The sequence below is a fragment of the Panthera uncia genome (assembly GCF_023721935.1).
Source record: "Panthera uncia isolate 11264 chromosome C1 unlocalized genomic scaffold, Puncia_PCG_1.0 HiC_scaffold_4, whole genome shotgun sequence".
Taxonomy (NCBI): Eukaryota; Metazoa; Chordata; class Mammalia; order Carnivora; family Felidae; genus Panthera; species Panthera uncia.
This window is the reverse complement of record NW_026057585.1, coordinates 12,660,478-12,686,002: the sequence shown is the minus strand read 5'-3', so window position 1 is coordinate 12,686,002 and position 25,525 is coordinate 12,660,478. Positions and strand designations below refer to the sequence as shown.

The window sequence follows — 25,525 nt, the reverse complement described above, 5'->3', positions numbered from 1 at the left end:
TTGATGGTAAGGGGCAAGTGGAGAATAGGATAGTATGTGCTTTTCGAAACCGCTGAAGCCTGAAAGATCCCATATTTAGAACCACTTAGGTTATCTAACAAGGCTGGCCAAAATTGTTATGATATCTGATATTGGAATGGTAATGTAGCTACCATCTATCTCGGACGACTTTGGCCATGAGAAAAAATCTTGTGCCCCATGTGAGAGGTCCTGAAAATAGCCTATGGTTACTCTTCTTTTCCAAAGTATTCAGAGTAAGCTATGACCAGAAATCATGTAGCTCTATTAGCTCAGGGTTAAGCACCTACTACTGTCTACCGGGACCTGTACTGGGCACTTAGGATTAATCAGTGAACAAGACAAAGATCCATATCCTGTGGAGTTTACATTCTTGTGAGGTTATTATTTGGGTCATATAAGTCTTACACAGTGGTTCTTAATCATTTGGAGTTTGGAGCCCTATCAGAGTTGTGTTCATGTTCCCGAAACACAGACACACACACACACACACACACACACACACACCAATTTGCATATAAGGGGAGTTGGCAGCCTGAGGCCCGTCCACGAACCCAAGCTAAAAACCTAGAATGCTTGTCCAGAATTGAGAATGTGGTGATTGGGGTAAAGCCAGGCCATGAGTTGTGTATTTGGGACTATTATCTCCTAGCCACATTGGGTTGTAGTTTCTTCATCTGTACAGCCAAGGTCCTTTGCAAAGAACTTGAGAGCATCTCAAAAAAAGAATACGAATTGCTAGGCCTCCACTACACCAGTCACATTTCTTAGTCTGTGCTCTCTTTGAATGTTAAGAATGATTTTGACTCTCTGTTCCCATTCCCACCCCTAGTTTCTGGTTGGCTGAGCTTGTTGGACTCAATAGGTTAAAAATCAGGTCAGAATATGAGAATTTCCTTAACATGATTTATACTATCAATTCCTAGACTAAGAGTGACAGTAAAATTATAAAGATCATGAGAGGGCATTATAGTGAAATCCTGGCTTCAAAACACAACATCACAGAAGGAGTTGACAAATGAGGGGCTGAGGAAATACCCAAGGAGTAAAGACTGGAGAAAGAGGATAGGAAAAAAAAAGAGGGCAGAACTCAGAAAGACAATTGACTGAGCTGGTAAGCCAGATAGCCTGAAACCAAAGAGAGTGGATTTGAGACCCAGACCAAGAAAGAAAAAAAAAAAAGATTACATTTTAGTTCTAAAGGGTCTGTCACTATTGTTTTATTATCAAACAGAACTCAAGATAAAAGGAGAGGGCAGATAAGGCTTTGCTTCATGTATACCAATATTAATATGTCTCTATCCTTGGAAAAGTTGGTGTTTGACTTGAGCGAATGGCTAAACTGTGCTTCAGGGTTAGTATAATGTATAGTACAACATGTACCGCAGAAACATGAGTGAAATTTTGTTTGGGACACTGGGAGAAAGAATTACGTAGAAATAACCCAGCCAGATAATAGAGAATGGAGCACAATGAACACACTGAGTCCTGTGCCAATTCTGCCTTTACCTCCCTAAAATCTGACCTTTAGTGTAACTACAGATCAAGACCTCTTTAAGGGTGGTCTTTACGGGGAATTCTTGTCACTCTGACGTCTAAGGGGAACTTTCCAGACCCACACTGAGGGATGCTGAAATTGTGCTGTATTCAAGGTCTTCCAGGCCAAACTTTTTTTTTTTTTTTTTTTTTTTTTTTTTTTTTTTTTTTTTTGAGAGAATGTGAGCTGAGGAGAGGGACAGAGGGAGAGAGAATTTTAAGCAGGCTCCACACTCAGTGCAGAGCCCAACATAGGGATCAGTCTCAGGAATGTGAGATCATGATCTGAGGTGAAATCAAGAGTTGTATGCTTAACCAAATGAGCCAACCAGGCCAAACTTCTATACACTCAGAGCCCATAGTCCTCCCCAAAGGAGCCTGGAGGCTCTAGATGATTCCAGTTGTAACTGCTCCAGTTGTCCAGCATATGGAAAAACTGTTCTGCTATTAAAGTTTCTAACCTGCTATTAATATAAGGACATCTCATTGTTTGCTCAGTGATGCATTAAACCCAAAACTCCCTAATCTAGGGGGAATATAATTATACCACCAATTATGTTTACTTTCTATTTTTAAAGAAGCCCTTTGAGTGATCAAAGGAATTTCAGGCCTCACTTCCTGGGACTGTTTAGGTCTGTTTTAAGGTTCTATTCACCATACAAAGCTATACAGTTAGTTATATAGATTGTACTGTTGTGTGAAAGAAAAGTTCCCCCATTACCATTGTATACAACATAAATAAGTTACCTTAAAAAGCACATTTAAAATATATTCTCTGTTGTATGTTTTAAAATATGGTCATTTTAAATGAAAATAGCAGGTTTCAGGGCACCTGGGTGGCTCAGTTGGTTAAGCATCAGACTTCGGCTCAGATCATGATTTCACGGTTCGTGGGTTGGAGCCCCATGTCAGGCTCTGTGCTAACAGCTCAGAGCCTGGAACCTGCTTCAGATTCTGTGTCTCCCTCTCTCTCTGCCCCTCCCCGGCTCATGCTCTCTCTCTGTCTCTCAAAAATAAATAAATGTTAAAAATAATAATAACAATAATAATAATGTTTCCCAGATGATGAAAAAAACCAAATCATTGATCAGTTTTAATCATACCAGATTGAAAACCTGTTGAATAAATAAATAACAGGTGGAATTTCTAAGTTGCTTTCGATGCCTACAGTAGGAAGTTCTGGGGTCATTTCTTTCATCCTAGTGATCTGGATTAGATTGCCCGTACGTTCTCCTCCTCTCCATTCCATCCTCAGAAGATGGTGGAAGTGTATGCTAGACCGGAGCTTTTTGCCTCCACGTTTGGGCTCTTACTCTCTCCTCACCCTTTCCACGTCCAAGGAGCAGCACCTCTTAAAGCAATTCATTGGCAGCTTTAAAATACTACATTTCTCTGCATCATTTCACTTTTCCCAAAATCAATGTAGATTTTGGAATGGAGAGAATTCTCTTCCTTCCCTAGAGCTCACAAGTCTTCATATGGAAGCTCAGAAAGCTTCAGTGCAATAGTGGACTATCCTTTAACTGACCTCTTGAAAATAAAGGGGAGAGCTGCTGTTTCCCCCAGCCTATTCTGGAAGAAGGTTAATATAATGGTACTAGGCTTGTAGGGATTTTTTTTTTTTTTTTTTTTTTTTTGCTTTTTCTAAATCTCAGTTTGTTAACACATTTGCCTTCAGCAAGTCACTTAACCCCAACCCCTGTTCTGTTTTTTCATCTGTGAAGAGTAGATCTCTCACTCGAAAGATTCCAACATGTTTTGAAAATACAAATCTTCTGTAAAGAAATCATATCTGTGGGCCACTGATGTTGAAGCAGAGTGCTTAAACTAGAATGTCATAGAAATTTAGGCATTCAGGACCTTGGTTTTTATGATACCAGTAAGTGTGGATTTCAAATCTATAATCAGCTTTAGGTAAAAGTCCTGATGTAATGCTTGCAGTGGTTTTACTTGTTCTTTATATGCCAGAATTTAAACAAGAATGGTTTGAAAAATATTTAGATCAGTGATGTTCTCGCAGTATTGCTTATTGATCACATTTGAAGAATAACTCTTCCTATACCAAATTTGATTTTGACTTTTGGTTTGCAGTACAGCCTAAAGGAAGAGATCTTTATCCTTGTGCATCTGTCCACTTTTCCTCATTAGAAAATGGCTGTTCAGAAAGTCACAGGTCAGGAAAACTCACTTCTGTGTTCTGGTTGGGGAGCTAGAGAGTTTAGGGAATTGCACTGTATTCATCCTGGAGCAATAGGTGGTTCTTATTGTTAAATAGCCCCAGGCACGTTGCAACCACCAATTCCTTTCAACTACCTTGTTTCTTTCTTTTTTTTTTTTTTTTTTTAATGTTTATTTTTGAGAGAGACAGACTTCCGGTGGGGCAGAGAGGGAGACAGAATCCCAAGCAGGTTCTGTGCAGTCAGCACAGAGCCTACCGTGGGGCTCCAACCCACAAGTTGTGAGATCATGACCTGAGCCAAAACCAAGAGTCAGACACTTAGCCAACTGAGACACCCAGGTGCCCCATCAACTACCTTTTTTCTTACAGACTATTTAAGGTCATGATTTCATGCTGAGACTTTTATCTAAAATTGAATATATACATCTCAAATTAGAAAGTCAGGAAGGGATGGCAAATATTACCTTTCTAGAATGGAAAATACAGTGTGATTGTATTTGATGTGACTGTCAGATTCTTGTCCTTGAATTATGTTTCTAATCTCCTAGATGTTTGCTATTTTGTGTTTTTAAGAGCTGTGGAAACTAAAGCCGCCTACAGCTGATCTTTAAAGTGATTTTAACCTTGTTTTTTGAAATCGAAACTATTCCATCTGTCTACAGAGCAGATTCTGAAGGATCCCATTGACCCACCCACACTTGGAAACAATACCTGTTACTACATAGTTAACTATTCAATATTCAGTCTTTAAAGTCTGATTATTATTTTATTTGGTGTTGAGTTTTGATGGCGTTTTCCTCCCTTGAGCCTATACTTTATGGGAAGCAGTAGATGGTAACAAAAAACAACTGATATGGTTTCTGTCTCATTAACCTTTGTTGGGTATTAACCTAGGGTTTAGAAAGCACACCCAGGTCAACTCAGCTGTCACTTTTTTGGAGCTGCTTGTAGCTCTTTTGCCATAAACTATTTGGCAAAGATTTTCATGTCTTTCACCCCTCAGTGGACATAGCCTTCCCATTCACTCAAGCAAATATGTGTAGAGGGTTTGAATTTCTAAGATGTAATTGGCTTTCAACTTCATTTAAGCTAAACTTCCAAATTGAAGGAAGGAAGGAAGGATTGTTTTTATACGTCTCCAATCTTGTTTCTTCTTGGCAGGCTAAGAAATTATACAGATGGCATTTATTCAGTCTGTGTGGCCACCTTCCAAAATGTCAGAAACTCCATCTTCTACACCTGTCCAATGATCGATTGCTTGCTTTCACTGTTAACTTTTCTCTGATAGAAATTAATTTGAAGAATACACATTTGCCTATTTGTAAGCAGTTGGCAAATTTTCATCTTAACATCCCAGCGTACCTTGCAGTGAGGTTTGCCAGTTTAAGTTCTTGTGAGTTTTATTTAAAGTCAAGATAGGCTTTAGAGAGGACTGTGAATTAAGTCTAATGACTTTTTATGACAAACATATAAGGTGAACAGTAGTAATCTGGCTCAGTCTTTCCCAGCACTTAAGAATTATTGATTTTTACACTCTGAACCAATACAAAGTGATTGCTAAGGGAAAAAAACAAGGTGCAGAATATTTTAGCAGTCTATTTTTTGAGTAAGAAAGACAGGGAAAATACGAGTATAAGTATATACTTGCTATTTTTTTTAACCTGTATTAATGAACATAAACCAGAAATTAATGAAAATGGTGAGGAGGGAGGAAGGATGGGGAGATAGAAATGGCAGTTAGACTTCTCTGAATATACCTTTAAAACTTTTGAGACATGTGCCTTATGTGTTAAAAAATTAAAGACAAAGGACACCTTAAAATTGCTTGTAAACAGAAACAAATGAATCTAGCTACATATCAAATTGATATTAACCACTCAGAAAACCATACTTCACCTATATATCCTTCGTGAGATATTTTCTAAGGACAAAAGGAACTTCAGTGAAATATTGACACTTCACTACGTAGAATATTGTTAGTAACATTAGTCTTGTAATTTTGAAATTGTTTTATTTGTATTCTAGAATAAAACAAGTAAGCATATCATTGCTATTAGAGACCAGCATTGTCAACCTAAGACAGAGGGTGCCTGGGTGGCTCAGTCGGTTTAATGTCTGACTCTTGATTTTGGTTCAGGTTGTGATCTCCTGGTTCATGGGATTCCGCATCAGGCTCTGCGCTGTCAGCACAGAGCCTGCCTGGGATTCTCTGTCTCTCTCCCTATCTGGTCCTTCCCTCTTTCTCTTACTAAATACACTTAAAAAAAAAAAACAGTAATAAGAGAAAAGAAATACAAATAGGAAAATTAAAAGTTTAAAAAATGTTAAATTTGAAATGGAAATATCAATATAAACTCATGAGTAAACAAAAAGATTTATTTCTCTATCCCCTGCAAGAACTTAGGAGCACTGACACTTCTATTAACAATTAGCACATTTTAAACTCAGATATTATTTTCTAAATACCATTCCCCACTGAAAGAAACCAGAGCTTGGAGAAATGGAGAAATCGTTGATTCCAGATCTGAAGCAGAGAAAGAACAAGGTGAGCCTGGTATATCTTCTTATACCAGAAAGGAAGGAAGCACTTAAACAGAAGAATCAGCTTGAAGGAGACTCCCACTGGCCCAGTTTGAGACAATTGGAGCATTCAGTGTACTCATTGTGTTATTGAGTGTAACAGATTGAATAAATAAAAATATGAAAGACAAGGAAGGAAAAAAAATGAAAGAGGGAGAAGAAAAGTTTCTCCTTACAAAAAGTAATGCCAGCTAATATATGTGATAAGAATGGTAAGGGAAAAAAACATGTTTCTATAACATCCCCCCACCCCCACCACAATATAATTGGTTCAGGCAAGGATTATGAACAGATGGTAAAGTCACTAGGGAACAGGATATTCACAAGCTGACAGATATCACCCCACAATTTAACCTTTACTTGCAAAGGAGAAAATACACCTTTCAGAGACTGATGATCTCACTTTAACCCAGGGTTCAGTTTAGTGTCACTAATAATGGAATGACCTAACATGATATGCTACCTAATACAATGCAAAGTAAAGTATACAACATTATCTATGAAGTATTCTTGCCAAAATCTTAATCTCTTTCTAATCAAACCTCAAAGCTGAACTTCCAATTTATAGGAAAAAGTAATCTGAAAAGTGGGAGATTCCAAAAGGCAACTGGCCTGGACTTGTCCAGGAAACGTCAATATTGCAGCAGGGGGAGAAAAACACAGGAGAACTATTCTAGATAGATAACCAGGCACTGAAGGAACCTAACAACCAAATGCATTTAGTGAACCTTGGTCTACCTGGGTTGGAAGAATTGGGGAGGCATTTAGGTCTATAACTATGAAAGACACTCTTTTTTTAAAATTACTCAAGTATAATTAACACAGTGTTACATTAGTTTCAGATGTACAATATAGTGATTAAACAATTCTACACATTACTCAATGCTCATCAAGATAAGTCTACTCTTAATCTCCTATATCTGCTTCACCCATCCCCCACCCACCTCCATTCTGGTAACCACTAGGTTTGTTCTCTGTCCTTAGGAGTCTGTTTTTGTTTCTTTTTTCTCTGCTTGTTTTTTAAATTCCACATACAAGCGATATCATATGGTATTTGTCTTTCTCTGTTGGACTTACTTCACTTAGCATTATAGCCTTTGGTTGCTGCAAATGTCATTTCATTTTTTATGGCCATGTAATATTCCATTGTGCATATACTACATCTTTTTGAAAGAAATTCTTGAGATGATTAGAGGAGTTTGAATACAGACTGGATGATACAGGATTATTGTTAATATTCTTAAGTATGATATTGTGGTTCTGTAGGGGAATATCCTTAGAAAATTCATTCTGTAGAATTTATTGGTGAATTTTCATGTTTGCAACCCTTTTTTTTGGCAGAACCACTTGAAAGTGTACATGTATACATGTGTATATATGCAGAGAAAGAAACCTAATGTGGAAAATAGATTCAGTGTAGATGGAGGGTATAAAGGTGTTCATTATACTATTGATAAGTTTTGTATGTAGAAAATGATCATAATAAAGTTGGGAAAATGAAACAGTGGGGGTGCAGAGGGAGTTGGAAGGGAACTTTGGTGTATCACTAAAGTCATGGGTATGTTCCAGGAACCTAGATTTCTTCAGTCACCTCTGCATAAATAAATGGAGGACCTGGGTGGCTCAGTTGAGCATCCGACTTTGGCTCAGGTCATGAACTCATGGTTTGGGGATTCCAGCCCCAGGTTGGGCTTTGAGCTGACAGCATGAAATCTGCTTCAGATTCTCTGTCTCCCTCTCTCTCTCTGCCCCCCCCCCCCAACACACACACACACATGCACGCTCTCTGTCTCAAAAATAAACACTGGTGCGCCTGGATGGCTCAGTCAGTTAAGCGTCCGACTTTGGCTCAGGTCATGATCTCACGGTCCATGGTTTCGAGCCCCGCATCAGGCCCTGTGCTGACAGCTCAGAGCCTTGAGCCTGCTTTGGATTCTGTGTCTGCCTATCTCTCAAAAATAAATATTAAAAATAAATATTTTAAAAATTAAAATAAAAATATGCTAGAGTTGATGATAATCGAATGTTAAGAGAAAAAGAACAACAAGCATGTTTTCATATACTATTTGTAGCAGATTGAGGATGAGGAAAGTATGGACAGGCCAGGCAGTTGGACGGGCAGATAGCTAAATAGGCATTGGAACATAGTCGGGATGTGTATCTAGTGTAAATTGCAGTTTTCAAAAGATTAGGAAGTCCTTCCCTGTCCTATTTGTTGCCACTTTTTAACCTCTTAATTTTACCTCTAGTTGGCAGTTGGAGGCCTAGATCACTTATTTTCATTAGAGCACCTCAGGAGATAATTAGCAAAGCCAGTGAGGTATGTTGTCTCATATGAAGGGTGGGAGGTGGGGTAGAGAGTAGCCGATAAGGATAAAACTGCTCTTTGCAGAGGTATTCAAACTTTATGTTCCTTCCTCACCAGCTAAGTGACTTGGCATTATGAACCCTGGTATTGCCTCACCCCTTCCTCCCACCAACATTGATGAAAGATGAACTTGATTCCCATTTTTGAAAGGAGTATTTCTTCTGGAATTGGATTCTAGCAGTGTGCGTGTGTGTGCGTGCATGCACACACTCACATTATATCCTGTTACCCTCCTGTTACCCAGAGAGGAGTGGAGTGGTGGAGGGAGATAACGTGCTGTGATTAGTCAGCTTGCCATTCCCTCCCCCTCCAGAAGCTCAGGCCCCATCTGGGGAAACTGAGAACTTAAGAAACTTGAGACAGGGAAGGAGGACAGGGAGCAGCCAAAACCTGCTGAGTCTCAGAAGACTGGTTTCTGCGCTGGGGAATGGAAGTGACTGAAGGTGACTGTGGATTTGACTCTGTGGCCTGAGATTGATTCCCTTGAGATAAATTGTTTTCTGGTGGTGTACCTGAGAGCAAAGTGTTGGGAAGAGGATACCCTTCTTCTTTGGGAAATTTCTTTTACCTAATTGAAGGTTTGAAAGATGTGCAGACTTCTGTAGTTCTTGTACTTAAAAGCTGGTGTTTATTGATAACTGTTTCTTTTGATTCATCTGAAATGGAATCAGACTGATCAGTGGTAAGTATCAAGGAGAAAAGTCTTGTACCTATTTAGTTTAGGCTGACAGCCATACCCTCTTCCTTTCCTCTGAATAAAGAGCAGATGAGGGTAGAATCTGTAGGAGAAGGAATACATTAGCCAGAAGATGTGTGAAAGAGGGATTGGAAGAGATGTAGGAATCCTGGAAGGTGTCATAATACGTTGCTTAGTAATTGACTTGTTAAAATTGCTAGCTTCATTAATAGTCATCTTTTTGCTCAGTTGCTAAGAAGTATGCTGACCATAACTTCAAAACAGAAAAATCTGCACACACAACATGCTAGAAGAGACACTGGAACAGATTATATAAGTTTGGGGATGTCTCAGAAAATCAGTAGTGTACCAGGAGGAGGGGTACTGACTGGCCCTTCTTCAGATATTCCTCAGCAGTTGAGACAGACTGATCCCTTTACTCACTTCTAAGCTATGCTTTCTTAATGATTTGTTTTCCTAATAATTGCTGTTTACCTTTGAGTCTAGTCCTTCACCCCTAGGAGGAAACCTTTCTGAGGAAATGACAAGCTGTTAGATAAGCATGTGAAATAATACGTTTAATAAGATGTCTCATCTAACCTCTGTTTTTTGGAGGCCTAAGCTAAACAATATCCAGATAAGGCTGTTAAGACCACAATATCTAGTATCTTTCTTAAGAAGCAGTAAAATTCTCTCACAGCCATTTGTGTTATCATTACCCTGTCGGTCAAAACACATCTACAGATTGTGCATATTTCATCTCATAGATCTTTCCTGAAATACCACTGGGTACTTAGTTGGTGCCTGCCAAATGTGTTGATTAAAAGGATATAATAATGATTATTCTCCTGATCACCATCCATTGGCCATAGTGTCATAGTGGAATTCCTATGGCTTTTAATTCCCTGTGATTCAGGAGCTAGACAGCAAAATTGGGTTGGACCGGGGACAGAAGTGTGGCTAAGCTATTTGACATTTGAATAGATGGAAGAAATGTTTGTGGAAAGAAGCTTTTCAGCTTCTTATGGTAAGAAATATCAGTTAGGATAAATTGAGTAGTATACAACAATTTTTCTTCCTTGGAGGCTTATAACTTTTGGATTGCCTGTGATCCCTTTTTCTTGATAAATTACATACAGCAATTCTTTCAGCTCACTTTGTCACCATACTTAACCACTAGGTGGTGGATGTACCATATCCCAAATTGTTTCTTTGGTAGAGCTTCTCTTTATCATTTTCAGTGTCATGTGTTGAAGGGAGTCAGCCATTGTACCCACTGAGCCCTTTGAAAAGGTGCTCTGAAATAGCACACTAAATTGGCCTGATATTTAATTGAGTTTTTAAGGCACAGCAAGTAGACTTCTGTATTTGGATGTGCTATTTGGAGAATGGGTCAATCTGACCTTCTAGCCTTTCTCAGATGTAATATTAGTTCAAGAATGAAATACTGGCATGCTTGTTGTGGGTAAGGCTGTTTACAGGGTGGTGAGCCTTCAAACACAAATAGTTCTTTAACGTAGGACTTTTTGATGATCAGATACTTTTTGGATTTCCAATTACTGTATCTCTTTTTCCCCCTCCCCTCTTTCCCATTCTGCATCATATTTAGACCTAGCCTTCCTTATAGATACAGCTTTGAAGAAACACTGAAGTATACCAACTAAAAATTATGTTTGGAAGAAATCATGACAATAGGAAATAATGTAAACAGAACAATCCATCTTTGGATTTTGTTTTTACTTAAGTGATCGTATTGGGTGTAAATGCAGTGAATCCATCCCAATTAGAAGGCTGTTACAGAGATCTGGTTTCATTAGAGGGAAAACTGTGATACCCAAAATTGCTTTTGACAGCAGAGTCTTTGTTTATAATGTGAAGGTGAGCGGCACTCCGGGAAGTACTTCGGAAGGAAGACGGGTACTAGCTGTAAAGACATCCAGGGGGGCAAGCAGGCCTGGTGGGAACTGGCAGGGCAGATCTCTTTGCGCAGTTTGGTGGTGGGAGAGAAGACAGGTTATCACGCATCTTTGTAGAGCTGGACTACCTTATTTACAAGCAGTGAAAGTGTCAAAGAGTTGTGAGAATAGACAGCCATCCATCCATGTCATGGCTTGAATTAACATGCTGCCCACTTCAAATAGGCACCATATTAATGATTTGAGAGATGGGGCACAGCACTGATTGGTAAGCTGCTTGCAACACAGTCTAATATTTTTAGATGGGAAAGATTTTGCTAAGCTTTAGGCCACTGACGAGCTTCATTAATACAAGGTGGGATTATGACTGTTAAGTCACTTCTTAGGTTGCTGAAGAAACACAGTTCTATCTTGCCACAGCCACCTCTCTATTTTTTTATTTAAGAAACTGCAAATGTTACTGCATTTCCCTCCTCCACCGCCAGGTAGGTGGTGTTTGGGAATATGCCCAGAGCCTTTTGAAAAAAGATGAACAGAGGAGGGAATCATAACAGCCAAGAGAGAAGACTAGCTTCCGACTAGACTGCCCATGCCAGGAACAAGAAGGCTGTTGGAGGAAGGGCTGCCTTTGGAGAGTGTTAAAAGCCATTGATGGTATCTTGACTCTATTTTTTCTGCCACCAAAAGAACTGCATATTGGGTTGAAAGTCATTACCTTGGTCTTGGATTAATCTCTTCAGTAAAACTAGCTTTGCTGACTGCAGAAGTCATGTGAACATGCAGTGGAAAATCCTATCGAGAAGGGCAGATGCTGACCTGTGGCCACTTCAACGGAGTAGGTGGTTCCCCCCGCCCCTCCCGAAAGGAACTAGTGCTTTTGGCATTTAAGCTATAAAGTTTTAGCATCTAAACTGAAAAAGCTGCTTCAGATGTACAAAGATACTTGTTAGTCACGTTCTAGTGCCATATATATATGTTGTTTAGCCCGAGTCTCTTTTATTTACTTATTTATTTTGCTGTGTTGCACATTTAAGCCTGATTCTTCTACTGCCAGCTGATGCTACCCTATCTCAAAGGTACATGTGACAGAGGAGAGGAATGTTTTGCAGCTGTAACAAATGGGGAGTTTACTATTCCTGGCTTCAAAGTGGCTATAACCATGTTGCTAGCATTATGGAGAGAAGATTTTAATCTGTAATAGCTTTTACATTTCCAAAGATATCTGCTAAAGACTTAGCTTAATGGATTCTCCATGGGAACCTTTCAGATTTAGTCAGGTTGTGAGGAGAGGAGAATCTTAATTCAGAGTCTCAAACCATTCTGTTTTTCAGGAGGCTGAAGTTTATTTCTTATATCTTGAAGGGTTTATCAGAGTTTAAATAAGAGTTCAGGAGGAAAGTTTAAGTCATTTAATGGAGGAAAATGTTTTCATATACTTTAGAAACATCCACTAATTTGACTATAAATAATATTAATTGTATTTGCTATTTATTAAAGCCAGTTTTCCAAATATCCTTCAGACAGTTACCTAGTTCTGGTGTATTTCATTTAAGGAAGTTTTGAATACAGAGTTTACCAAGTCATTTCTTTTCTCCTTCCTTTAAATTAGTCCTGATTAGTTGGATTTTACCATGGTGTGCATATATTTTTTAATTTGGCTTTCTTTAGTGTATTCCAGCATTTTACTGGACGTAGCAGGTTCTAAGGACACTATATTGGCTTTGTGAGGTACGGGTATGATTGGACTCTGACTTGGCACCCACCATCACCATTTCAAGGCATCCCCATAATTTTTCAAACAACAAGACCTGTGCTAATTTCAGGATAAGAATGTGCTACAAGACTATATTCTGGAAAATGAAAAAGAGCAGAAGCAGTATGAAATGGTGCCTGTTTTTTGGTAGAGTTGGGAGGAAGAGTGAAGGGTTTGATGTGTCAAGGTTGTAAGAAGAAATAAAACTTTACGGATTGTGAGAAGAGGGACTTGTGAATTTTGGACAGATGGTACAAAAAGCTGGGTCTTGAGCTCTGCCCCCCTCCCCCCACAAAAGGTTCTGAAACAATTGGAAAGAGATAGTAATTGGCATTTGGAGAGGAGTCCGCAAGTAGCCTCTGCCTGCCCTCATTCTGGTGGGAGAGTTGGTGGCTTGGTAGGGGCCACGTGATCACCTGAGGTTTCAGGGAAGGAAATGTATGGCCTTAAAAAATGGAGCATTTCATAGCATCCTTGTTGTAAGTTTTCAAGTGTGTGTCTTCCTCCTACAGCAAATCCAGTTTGCCGATGACATGCAAGAGTTCACCAAGTTCCCCACCAAGACAGGCCGCCGGTCTTTGTCTCGCTCCATCTCCCAGTCCTCCACCGACAGCTACAGTTCAGGTAAGTGCGGGCTCTGAGTCCACTCCGATCTTTCTTCTCTGTTGCACGGTCTTAAGCTAGTTCTCTACCCCCTGCTCTTTACTTACCTAGAATCTGAAAGGACCTCATGTCAGGACTTCCCACCTTTGTGCTAAAAGCTGATAATTAGCAGTTGAGCACTGGAAATGTCCCCAGCCAGGCTTGTAGCTGGTGAGGCTTTTGTCATCTGGAGACTCTCTTCCCATGCGTGGCCGTGTCTGTGTGTGATCTGTGGCCAGTGCCTGGTCGGTAGTACTGGGCCAGTTCCCATTCCCACGTTTATCTGCCCACGTACAAAGGGAGAAAATCAATTCTATTTTGGCTGACAGAACTGGCCTTGAAAAAGAGGTGTACTTTGGAAGTATAATTTCTAATTTGGTTGTATAAGATATACCCTGCCACCTGACTTTTTCTTTCTCGGCTCCAAGACTGCTTGAATTGTGACAATAAAAACTAGTATTTTGGCTCCTTTCATTCACTAGGTTACCCTTTATGTTGAAGTGTCCTCCCCTGTTAACCTTTGGAATAGGAAAGGTTCAAACTACTATAATGTGTCTCTAGTTCTGTTTCTTTCTAGTTCCTGTATCCTATTTTAACCCTATGTAAGTAGCCTTTTTTTTTTTTTTTTTTTTTAATTGTGCCCTTCTCAACTTTAGATGGGCTACTAGAAAGTTAATGTGGAAAAAGATATAGAGTTTAGGATTTGAGTACTGGAAGATCCACAGGGACATCCAACCTAAGCCCACCTCATTTTTCAACTGAGGAAACATCGTCAAAAGGTTCAGAGGCTTGCCCAAGGTCATAGATTGCCGTTAGTGTCTACAAAGGGATTTGTACCAAAACCCATTTGTTGACTTTTGCCAGAATACTATTTGTATGGTATTGTTATTTTTTTTAAGCTTATTTATTTATTTTGAGAGAGAGCATGTGAGCATGAGCAGGGGAGGGGCAGAGAGAAAGAGAAAGAGAGAGAGAATCCCAAGCAGGCTCCACTCTGTCAGCACAGAGCCTGATGTGGGGCTTGATCTCAGGAACTGTGAGAAGCGTGACCTGAGCTGAAATCAACTGACTGAGTGCTCAACTGACTGAGCCCCCCAGGCACCCCTATGGTATCAACATTAAGGACTGGGCTCAAGGTAAAAGGAATGTGAAAAAACAAACAAGTAAACACATTTTTAAAAACTTGTCCTTTTGTTCTGTGCCGCTGGTAACCCAGTGTAAATAAGATAGGCAGATGAGAACAAAGGGTGGTAACAGGGTTAAGTACTGAAATAAATGAATATACAGAGTCGCTGTGGGCCTGTGTACAAGAAAAGGTTCCAAATATAATGGCTGTCATAAACAAAAGGTGTCTTGGAGTGACAGGTACAAAAGACTGGGGGTCATAAACGGGCTGATCACAGCTAAGGAAGAATTAATTGTGAAAGGCTGAGTTAAAAGAGGAAGAAAGGAGTGAGTGAAGAAAGCTTTAACGAAGTCCTCAAAGATCTTGACGGCCATGTGTTAACAGGAACCTGTCAGAGCATTTTTAAAAGCTTTGTGATACAGTTAAACTGCTCTAGTGGGACAGATACCTTTAGGAGTATTTGTGTTAGCAAGTAGTATGTAGGAGACAGTGAGAGACCTGACATACCGGCTGAGATCGAGATCAGGAAATACTCGATTCAGAGAAGAAAGAGGTGATTTAAGAGTCGGGGAGTGATTATTATATGCCTTCCTGCATATCTGTCTGAAAGGACATTTTTAGCCTTTATATGAAGCTGCTTTTTTAATGTTGAACATCTTGAGGGATCTTAGGGCTGACAGTAGAACCAGAGCTGCTCACCTTCTGAGTCCTTTCTTTCCATCTCTATATTCTTTGAGCACAACCTAGTATAAAATCCCTTGTAAGATTTTCTTGTCGCTGTCATCCGTATTAGTGGTTCTGTGAATGTGGTTTTCTGAACAGCACTGTCAGCAACAGCTGGGAACTTGTTAGAAATGCTAATTCTTGGGTCCTATCTGAGACCTACTGAATGGGAATTTCTGGCGGTGGGGCCTAGCCATTTGTATTTTGACCTTCCATGTAATTCTGATGAGTGCTTTAGATGCTTCAGTTTGAAAACCAGTGATCTACAGAAATTGCATTCCTTATATGCCGTAAGTTATTCTTCCATTTTTGCCATGTCTGACTCCAGTCCAGGTTGGGACCAGGTGCCCCTGTTATCTTGGGATTCACGAGGGCCGGTGCAGAATTGGGATCAGTAGCTTCTGGTTACAAGCAGTAATGGCACAGTATCATCAGGGTGGATAGAGGGGCCACAACACTGAAAGATCCCCAACAATCGCATTCCTCTGTTATTCTGGAGGAGTAGGGCTGAGAGTGACATAAAAGATGGCCGCAGTTAAGAGTTCACTTCACTTAAATGAGACCTTTGGGGAGTGCGCTTTGTGGAGTTGGGGGCTATTGAGGTTCTCCTATCCTTGTTTCTTTCTCTTCTGGCTCCAGCTGCGTCCTACACAGATAGCTCTGATGATGAGGTTTCCCCCCGAGAGAAGCAGCAAACCAACTCCAAGGGCAGCAGCAATTTCTGCGTGAAGAACATCAAGCAGGCAGAATTTGGACGCCGGGAGATTGAGATTGCTGAGCAAGGTAAAGAAAGGGAGTGGTAGGGGACCAGAAGCAACCCAGTTGCTGGTCATCAGGATCCATAGACAACTTCACACTTGAAAACTAACTTGAAAAATCCTCTGGGAACGTTCAGTGTTCCGGATTCTTGTACAAGCAGATCTCTCTGTTGGAGCCGGAGCCTCAGGGTTCTTGTTCTCCTTGCTTCCTGTTCTCAGCACATAGTAATTACACAGTGTAGTTTCTGTTTTCCTCCCCCATGACACCATATTCGGAGATCTGCCTGTGGAGTCAGCAAGTCCCAGAACACTACACGGTGGTTAGTTCTGCGGGATCCTACCATAGCTGCCAATCTCAGAGACCCACATTTCCCAGAAGCGGCAAATGTGGGAGGGTTTTCAGCTAAGGATGTGGTCGCCTAGGGTCTCCTTCGGTCTCTGGTCCTGAGCACCCTCTGCTGGAGCTAGAGTAAAAGTGACTGACAGTTAAATTTGGTTTCCTCACCGACCCCATTCCTGGTACAGTCTTTTTACTCTTGTTGCTTTCCCACTACAGGCATGCTCTGTACTGGGAGGGGGTAGTACAGAAACCAGACAGACTGACAGAATGGGCTTCGGTAGCAGAGAGAAACAAGTGCTCGTCTGCTGAGGGTGAAGTCTTCCTTCCTGGTCTGATGATTATATATAGGAGCCCATTAGCCACTGCCATAACCATTTCCCCCTCCTCCCAAATGAATGAGGAGACTCACCCTCCATTTGGATCAGATTTGAGAAGTTACTTCATTCTCCATTCAGCCCTCTGTATACAAGGCTGAAACAGTGAAAAAGAAATTCCAGGTGATTGGCTGGCAGCTCCCCACTGTTGTTCTGCTGTTGAAGCTGCCAATTCATCGAGGAAATATACTTAGAGTTTTTCTACCTTATCTTGCGATATCTCAACAGATACAGAGCAGCCCTAGATGTTGCTGGGGCAGGAATTGGTGATATTGCTGGTGCAGGCCTGGCTCAAATCCTCTGTTCTTTCACAGACATGTCTGCTCTGATTTCACTCAGGAAACGTGCTCAGGGGGAGAAGCCCTTGGCTGGTGCTAAAATAGTGGGCTGTACACACATCACAGCCCAGACAGCGGTGAGTTTGCTGGGAGAAAAAGGAGGGACTCGTGATGAGGAGAAAAAAAACAAACTCTTTTTACTTGCTTTTCCTTCCCTATCTATCCAGTCTCCAAATGCAAATGACCATCAGGTGGGGCCTCCTGTTACCCAATAATGGGGTTTTCTTCTTTGTATACATACGTATAATCATAACCTGACTTCGGGAGATCTAGAGTTGCAAAAATATGATTGTTAGGAAAATGTAATGACTTTTAGGAGCACATCTTTTGGGTGAAGTTAGATACCAGTGTGCTGCCTCGCTGGATTATACCTTCTGTAATGTCACCTTCTATAATGTCACAGTGCGGCTAGGTTGCTGCAGAGTTGCCCGTACTGTTCCCGCACATGCCACTCCTATCTGGCCCTCCTCTTTCTCACCCTTTCTTGCTCCCTATCTGCATAGGTGTTGATTGAGACACTCTGTGCCCTGGGGGCCCAGTGCCGCTGGTCTGCTTGCAACATCTACTCCACTCAGAATGAAGTGGCCGCAGCACTGGCTGAGGCTGGTAAGTTCGGCTTTTTCACCACCTTTGCCTCAAAATAATTATCTAAATGTAGTATTTATGTATTAAAATAGTCCTTACAGTATCATGTATGTCCAGGGGCTGTAAAATTTGGAGGGTATTAAGAATATCAACAGGAAGAAAATGGGTAATAAAATGAAGGTCCATATCCGTGATGAAATATCATATGGTCATTAAGAATGACCAACCCTTGAAAAGAATCTTAATTACATGGGGAAATGCTTAATTATAATGTTAAGTGAACAGAGTATTCCAACTGTGTGAGGTATACAAGTTCAGCTGGTCTTTTTTCACCAAAGGCTCATCACTTTTGAGAGAACACAAGTTAAGAAGTGCCTTCTGTATTAGTAGCTCATTGAAAAATTGTCGACTGCTTGTAAGTTCACTTAAGCGTAAAACAATTTTTATTGTTAAAATGTTCAGAAGAAAACCACCATGAAATTTTTTTTTTTTAATGTTTATTTATTTTTGAGAGAGGGAAGGGCAGAGCATGAGTGGGAAGGGGCAGAGAGAGGGAGACACAGAATGCAAAGCAGGCTCCAGGATCTGAGCTGTCAGCACAGGGCCCGACGTGGAATTCGAAGCCACAAACTATGAGATCATGACCTGAGCCGAAGTTGGAGGCTTAACCAACTGAGCCACCCAGGCATTCCAGAACGATGAAGTTTCTTGAAGGACCTCCTGTCTCCTTGAGATCCTCAGCAATTTTATAATAGTTCTGTTTTTCTTGTTTACCTTTTTCTGGTGTTTATTGCAGAAAATTTAGAGGAGTTTCCAAAATAATAATAATAATAATCCTAGTACACAGGGATATTTGACACATTTTTTCCTTTTTTCAATTCACTTTTTACAGAGATAAATAAATCTCTGTACGTATACAATTTTATAACCTAAAATACAACATTTTCAGAAGTAGTTTTCCATGTCACTGAAAACTTGACAGCATCATTTGTAATAATCATATGGCCACGTGGTTTTACTTCACTATCAATACTCATGTTAAACATTTAGGTTGTTTTAAGATATTTGCTAATACGAATAATGTTCCAGTGAACAACTTTATTTTAATTCCCACTTCATTTTATCTCCTTAGGACAGAGTTCCAAGTGTGAAATTGGCCAAAGAGAATAACATTTTAAGGTTCTAAAATATTTTTAAAACAAAAATCTCTTAAATTCATTACCGATTCCTCAACTAAAGGTGCTCTTTTGACTTTTTGCCCCTTCGAAGTTGTTTCCTTTCCAACATAGGTTCTGTAGCCTTTTTCTCTTCACGTGGATCTCAGAAAGTGGTATTGGTATAGGGAATTCCCGGAAGGAGGAGTCAGCTGATTTGTTCCCATCCCTACAGGAGTTGCAGTGTTTGCTTGGAAGGGCGAGTCGGAAGATGACTTCTGGTGGTGTATTGACCGCTGTGTCAACATGGATGGTTGGCAAGCTAACATGGTAATGATACATATTCATCCTACACTTTGACCACAGATTTGTTTCCTTTTTTCCCTCAAAGCATGGTTCCCTAAATATGTTTTGGATGTTTGTTCTTCATGCACTTACTTTGTTGCTTGATAACCTATTCAGAATGGGTCGGAGTACTGAATGGAAAGGTGGGGGAAGGGTAAGACTAAAGTGAACACATGTGGCTCAAACACGGCAGAAAGAAATAGAAAGAAGTAATGTGGTACCTCTTTGGAATAGGATTCTGGTTTCTTTCCTTCCTGCCCCAGCTCTCCTTTTGCATTCCAAGGAGTTATATATTTCAAGACTCTAGACTAAAAATGAGTCTATGATTAGCCTAATACTCTTCCCTCTAGCCAAGAACAAACTTAGGAATCCTTTTAACCATTTACACCGACAAATTTGACTGTGTTTCCACTGTCTAAACCTGCTCTAAGGAGCTCTGAGGAGTGCTCTTCCAAAACATACAGGGCTCTCTTACTAGTACAGAAAGTGGGTTCAAAGTTCCCCCCAGCTCTAGCAGCCTGAATGCCCATAGAAGTCTTCTGGCTGTTCTATAGATCCTGGATGATGGGGGAGACTTAACCCACTGGGTTTATAAGAAGTATCCAAACGTGTTTAAGAAGATCCGAGGCATTGTGGAAGAGAGCGTGACTGGTGTTCACAGGTAACAGATTCTGGAGTAGCTGCCCCTTGTGTTCTTGCCTCAGCAAATTCTTCTGGTCTCTGTCAGGCTTTAGGGCTGTGTTTCAGACTTGTAACTAAATTGGGAGTATCTTCATTAGATAAAACTTCTGAGTTTTTCCTTTTGAAGAATCCAGGAGGCCCTAAGAGGAAGTTATCTCAGGTTCTCGTTCACACATTTTTCTTTCCCACTTAACCCACTGTGAGTCTCAGCCAACGCTGGGAGGTGTAGGGAGTGAATATATCTGGAAAAACTGTATTCAATATTGTATTATAATTTTATATTTGAAATATAAAAAAAAATCCTATTGTAAAAGTATACATTATACACACTACAAAAAGCAAAACTGGGCAAAATATTCTTGGCTTGTCGGAAAATCTAAAAGATCTCTATCTAAAAGAGTGTTTCTCAGTTGGGAGCACATCGCACATGCTCACACACGCACACGGAGGGAACCAAAGCAGAGTCATTGATAATCTTTGTTTATCAGGGGTGGGCATGTTTTTTTATATATATTGAGAAAATGCTGGTCTAAGGAAATACATCCCCTTTTATGGAAGAGAAGTAAATTTCTTCAATGGAAAGGGGTTTTTTTCCCTTCCAAAAAAAGGGGGGGGGGGAAGGCTAAGGGGGAGAGAAAATGAAAAGAAGTGTGAGGAAATGATCTTGGTTACTAATGTCCTTGGGGAGGGCAGCATGAAGCTTGAAGAGAATTAGGCAGATTTTGCTGCATATTGTTTCATCAGCTAACTTTGTTTTTGTTTGTTTTTGTGGCTTCTTCTCCCTTTAGGCTATATCAGCTCTCCAAAGCTGGGAAGCTCTGTGTTCCGGCCATGAATGTCAATGATTCTGTTACCAAACAGAAGTTTGATAACTTGTACTGCTGCCGAGAGTCCATTTTGGATGGGTAAGTTGAAATGTAGAGATACTCAGACTTACAGGGGACAGATCTGGGTTGGGTTGCAGTGTTAATCTGATACCACTCCAGTCTTGTCCCGTGGTCTTCCTTTGGCTTTAAAGGTTTGTCAGAGGGGTCCATTTCATACCGAGCCCAGGCAGCTTCCAGCCAGAGTTCTTTTAATTGTGTGCAGAGGGACTGTGTTTGGGCTAATAATGTTTAAGTTGAGCCCTTGTCTGTTTTCCACAGCCTGAAGAGGACCACAGATGTGATGTTTGGTGGGAAACAAGTGGTGGTGTGTGGCTATGGTGAGGTAAATAGCTGGGCCTCAGTGTGTCTTTTCGTAGACTTACCAGAAATGTTGAGTGCAGGAGATTTGTGCTGTCAGGATGGTCACTGCTGTGAGGTTAAAACATGCTTTTAGATAACGTATCTCAAAATAATAGCAAAAGTGTTTTATTCAGACTTAGGAATAGAGATGCACAAAATGAATCGAATCTTCAGATCTCACCGCGTTGTCTTATAGAATGGAATGTGGGCATCACCCCCCCCCCCCCGCCCCATAACAGTTACTTTTTATGAGACTTAGTTCCAGTGAATATGTAGCATTTTAGCCACACAAGTGCCCTGGTATTGGAGTGAAGGGTGGGACCCAAAGTGATACATAGTTGATTATCTGTAAACTAGAAAAGGTGAAGGAGATTTTGTTGTCATCTGTGACCCATGGAAGTTCCCAAGCTGCTGGGCTTTCCTTGAGTTAGATGCATCTTAGATGAGAGTTAATCAAGTTTTTCTGGACTAAGATAGGAGAGGTTACAGTTGCTCTTCCTTGGTCTTGTTTTCCTAATGGTAACACCAATTTGATCTCCTGATTTCTTTTACCATCCCAAGCCCCAGCCCTTGCTATGAAATGTGAGTGTCCGCTAAATCACCTCTCTGACTAAGGGTCACAGCATAATCTGGATCTGTTTCTGCTCTGCTTGGATTGGAGCATCCCCGCAAGGGCTCACTAGATGGTGATTTCAGGGAGGTTCATCCCCATCTCCCGAAGAGCCTACCTGCCCCAGTACCCATGCCGTGATGGACCTGTCACCCCGACTTCTTTCTTACGTGCTGCAGGTGGGAAAGGGCTGCTGTGCTGCTCTCAAGGCCCTTGGAGCGATTGTCTACATCACAGAAATCGACCCCATCTGTGCTCTGCAGGCCTGGTAAGAACAGAGTGGTGATACGATTAGATTGACCCCAGTACTTCGTGCTTCTGAGAGTTCATGATGGATCGTATTAACCATTCCTTGCAGAAATCTCTCAGCGGAAGAGAAGGCTAGGATGGCTCTGTTCCCTCCATTGTAATCCCAGGGCACTCCGGGAGCTTCTTGGCATTTTCCCTTCCTGAATGGAGTCTTGGGGAGTCTGAAGAGGCCAGTCTGTAGTTTAGCACAGCTTGTCACTTATCATCCCTGTGAGGTAGCCCTGGACCTGACTTTGCAAGGGAATTTAGCAGTCTCATTTTGTGACCAGCTTCTGTCCCACTGCTTCCTTGCTTTGCTCATAATGTTCCTTCCTTTTCTTCCAGCATGGATGGGTTCAGGGTTGTAAAGCTAAATGAAGTCATCCGGCAAGTTGATGTCGTAATAACTTGCACGGGTAAGTGTCCGTGCTCCGAGGTGCGTGGAGGAGTGGTAACTCTGAGGCCAGATCGTGAAAGTGGTCTGACCGTCACATAAAGTAGGGGAGGCCTGTGCTCGGAGTAGAAGTCTCAGAACTAGCATAAGCGATCAGAACCTCAGTGTTTTCCAGAACAAAGAGACTTTTTTCCTGATGGCTTTTTATACAGTTGAATCTTAAAACCAAATCAGTGAGCCTGAAGAGCAGTTATGCAGCATACACTTTTCTCACAGAGTATACATGCCCTTTCATGCAGCGAAACTCCTCTTTCCCGTCTTCTACTGAAAGCCGGTTGGTACCTTTGTTGCCCAACATCTTCCTTCAGCCACTCTCCCTTTATTTTTAGGAAATAAGAATGTAGTGACACGGGAGCACTTGGACCGCATGAAAAACAGTTGTATCGTGTGCAATATGGGCCACTCCAACACGGAAATTGATGTGGTATGGTTTCTCTCATTCATTGACTGCAAGGCCTTTTTCCCCTTCCTTTCATTAGAGCCACAGTCAACTGTGCTGTCTTCCTTTCAGACCAGCCTCCGCACTCCAGAGCTGACATGGGAGCGAGTGCGTTCTCAGGTGGACCATGTCATTTGGCCAGATGGCAAACGCGTCGTCCTCCTGGCAGAGGTACGCACTCGGAAGGGCTTTGGCAGTGCAGCACAGGCACCGTAGTTAGATCTGCGGCAGGAGGAGGGGCAGGGAGGAAATGTTATGCCATGTTTCCCTGAACTCTGTCATTGGATACAGATCTCCTTCGTACATTTTCTGGTCCCTAACATAGAACCACTCAAAAAAAACACCTACCTTTTCCCAAGTAACATACTCTTTCCTGACCACAGCTCATTCTTCATTTGTCTTACTCCGATGGACTTAAGAAAATGAGATAAAATCTCGAGTCCTGATCTGGAACTGTAATGCTTTCTCTACCATCTGAGTTGCATTTGCTTAACTTGGATGACCCTGGAATCTGAAACCCGAAGGGGAGCAAAACTCATCCCAGGGCTCTCTTACCTTTCCAGGGTCGTCTGCTCAATTTGAGCTGCTCCACAGTTCCCACCTTTGTTCTGTCCATCACAGCTACAACACAGGTATGTGACTAAATGCCTGTTTCTCCTGCCCTGGGATTAGTGGGACGGGGCCTCGGGCATAGTTCCGATGAGAGTGTGCCCTGCTATGTTCTTTTCAACACGTTTCAGGTCGTGGGTGGGCAAGACAGGCTTTCTCGAATGTAGAGAAGAGTCTTCAGTCAGGCAGACTTGGAGTTTGTGTCCCTTTAAGTTGGCTGTGTTAGCTGAGAATGTAGTGTTCTGGCTTAGTTGTATTTAGTCTCTTCTTTTATTAGGAACTAAACAAAAACAGCAGCAAATCCTTTTACGATGTGTGATGGTGGTTATTACAGGCCAAGTCCTAGGTGCTGTCACTATGATACATCACTGTAGTACTTACCCCAAGACCCTGTTACATCTAGTTTTGTTTTTGTGTCCCTGTCTAAGAAGTGTTTCTGTGTTTTTTCACCCTCTTCTCTCAACCTAGGCTTTGGCACTGATAGAACTCTATAATGCACCTGAGGGACGATACAAACAAGACGTATACCTGCTTCCTAAGAAGATGGGTGAGTGAGAAACAGTAGGAACCTGTACCGATCTTCAGACTCTTGAATGGTTTGGTGAAATGATTATCATGAAAAGTATTAGATTTAGAGTCAGAGTTGTAATCCCCATCCTAACCTCTCATGGTTTCTGGACCTCGGGACAAGTTCTAATCGCTACGGGCCTCAGTTTCTTCATCAATAAAGTCAGAGTAATACTTACATACAGTGCAGAATTGTAGTAAGAATTACAACTAACGAGCCTAAGTGTTTAGCACGGTGGTTTAGGGTAGATGCTCTTAGTCTGAGTAGCCTTATGAAGTTCAGTAAAATTCCTACCACTAGTGACTTCAGCCTGGGACCAAGATGAGAGAAACAGAAACAAATCTAGGTTTTATTGTCCATCCTCTGTGTAAATAATGCAACCTCTGAGATTCTAGGGGACAGCTGTGTTGCGTTCATATGGAAAACATGTCCTCTCTGATTCTTTCCCTTCTTGAATAGTGATGCCCACCTCCTATCTATAATTGATCAGCCCCTGTCCCCTTGATTAAAGCTAAAAGACCTCTCGCTCTCATCTCCTCCAACAGATTGAGTTTTTTTCTTTAATTCATATTCATAAAAGCCCAGGAAGTTTATCCAGGGAAGAGTAATAAATTTGCACCAGCTGCCTTAGAAATCCATGATCCTAAAATTCAAGGCCCTTATGGATGTTATTCTAAATAAATCTTAATGACACAAAGGTCTTTTGAGCTACCGGTGTCTACTTTGTTCTGTAGTTTGAGTGTAATTCAGTTAAAGAAGTTGTTGCAGGAAGATGAGAGTGATACATAGCATGTTGGCCACTGGGGTAAAGCCAGAAGCTTTGCCAGAGAAGGATGCAGAGGTACAAGCCCACCCCATTTTGTTACCCTAGCAAATGCCTTTCTAAACACACGCTGGATGTGCAGGGGGGAGTACCCTGCCAAAAAAGGCAACTTTGAGGGCTCCTTAAGCAAATATTTTGAGTTGTAGATGCTTGCAGTTATTCCATTCCTTGTCCTCTTTCTCAAAAAGCTTCAGATGAAAATAGGGGGAGGTTATGTTCTGAGAGGCAGGTTGAAATGGGGTCTGCTCCCCCATCACTGTGTTCTTCCTAGATGAGTATGTTGCCAGCTTGCACCTGCCATCATTTGATGCCCACCTGACAGAGCTGACAGATGACCAAGCAAAATATCTGGGACTCAACAAAAATGGGCCATTCAAACCCAATTATTACAGGTAACTTGGGAAAAACAAGTGAAA

General features: G+C 41.2%; 1 protein-coding gene across 2 annotated transcripts in view; it reads left to right on the top strand.

Moving 5' to 3' along the window:
• Window positions 1-25,525, top strand: part of AHCYL1 (adenosylhomocysteinase like 1) — a 38,388-nt gene that overhangs the window by 10,320 nt on the left and 2,543 nt on the right. The window contains exons 2-16 of one of the 2 annotated variants that reach the window (XM_049616619.1): window positions 13,539-13,650; window positions 16,157-16,300; window positions 17,304-17,404; window positions 17,831-17,933; window positions 19,302-19,396; window positions 19,966-20,072; window positions 20,881-20,997; window positions 21,238-21,301; window positions 22,108-22,196; window positions 22,562-22,632; window positions 23,000-23,094; window positions 23,182-23,280; window positions 23,673-23,741; window positions 24,187-24,265; window positions 25,381-25,501. In XM_049616619.1, the coding sequence (XP_049472576.1) occupies window positions 13,539-13,650; window positions 16,157-16,300; window positions 17,304-17,404; window positions 17,831-17,933; window positions 19,302-19,396; window positions 19,966-20,072; window positions 20,881-20,997; window positions 21,238-21,301; window positions 22,108-22,196; window positions 22,562-22,632; window positions 23,000-23,094; window positions 23,182-23,280; window positions 23,673-23,741; window positions 24,187-24,265; window positions 25,381-25,501 (1,466 nt within the window). Of the gene's footprint in view, window positions 1-13,538; window positions 13,651-16,156; window positions 16,301-17,303; window positions 17,405-17,830; window positions 17,934-19,301; window positions 19,397-19,965; window positions 20,073-20,880; window positions 20,998-21,237; window positions 21,302-22,107; window positions 22,197-22,561; window positions 22,633-22,999; window positions 23,095-23,181; window positions 23,281-23,672; window positions 23,742-24,186; window positions 24,266-25,380; window positions 25,506-25,525 lie in introns of those variants that run through there. The other variant, XM_049616620.1, reaches the window with a different exon arrangement.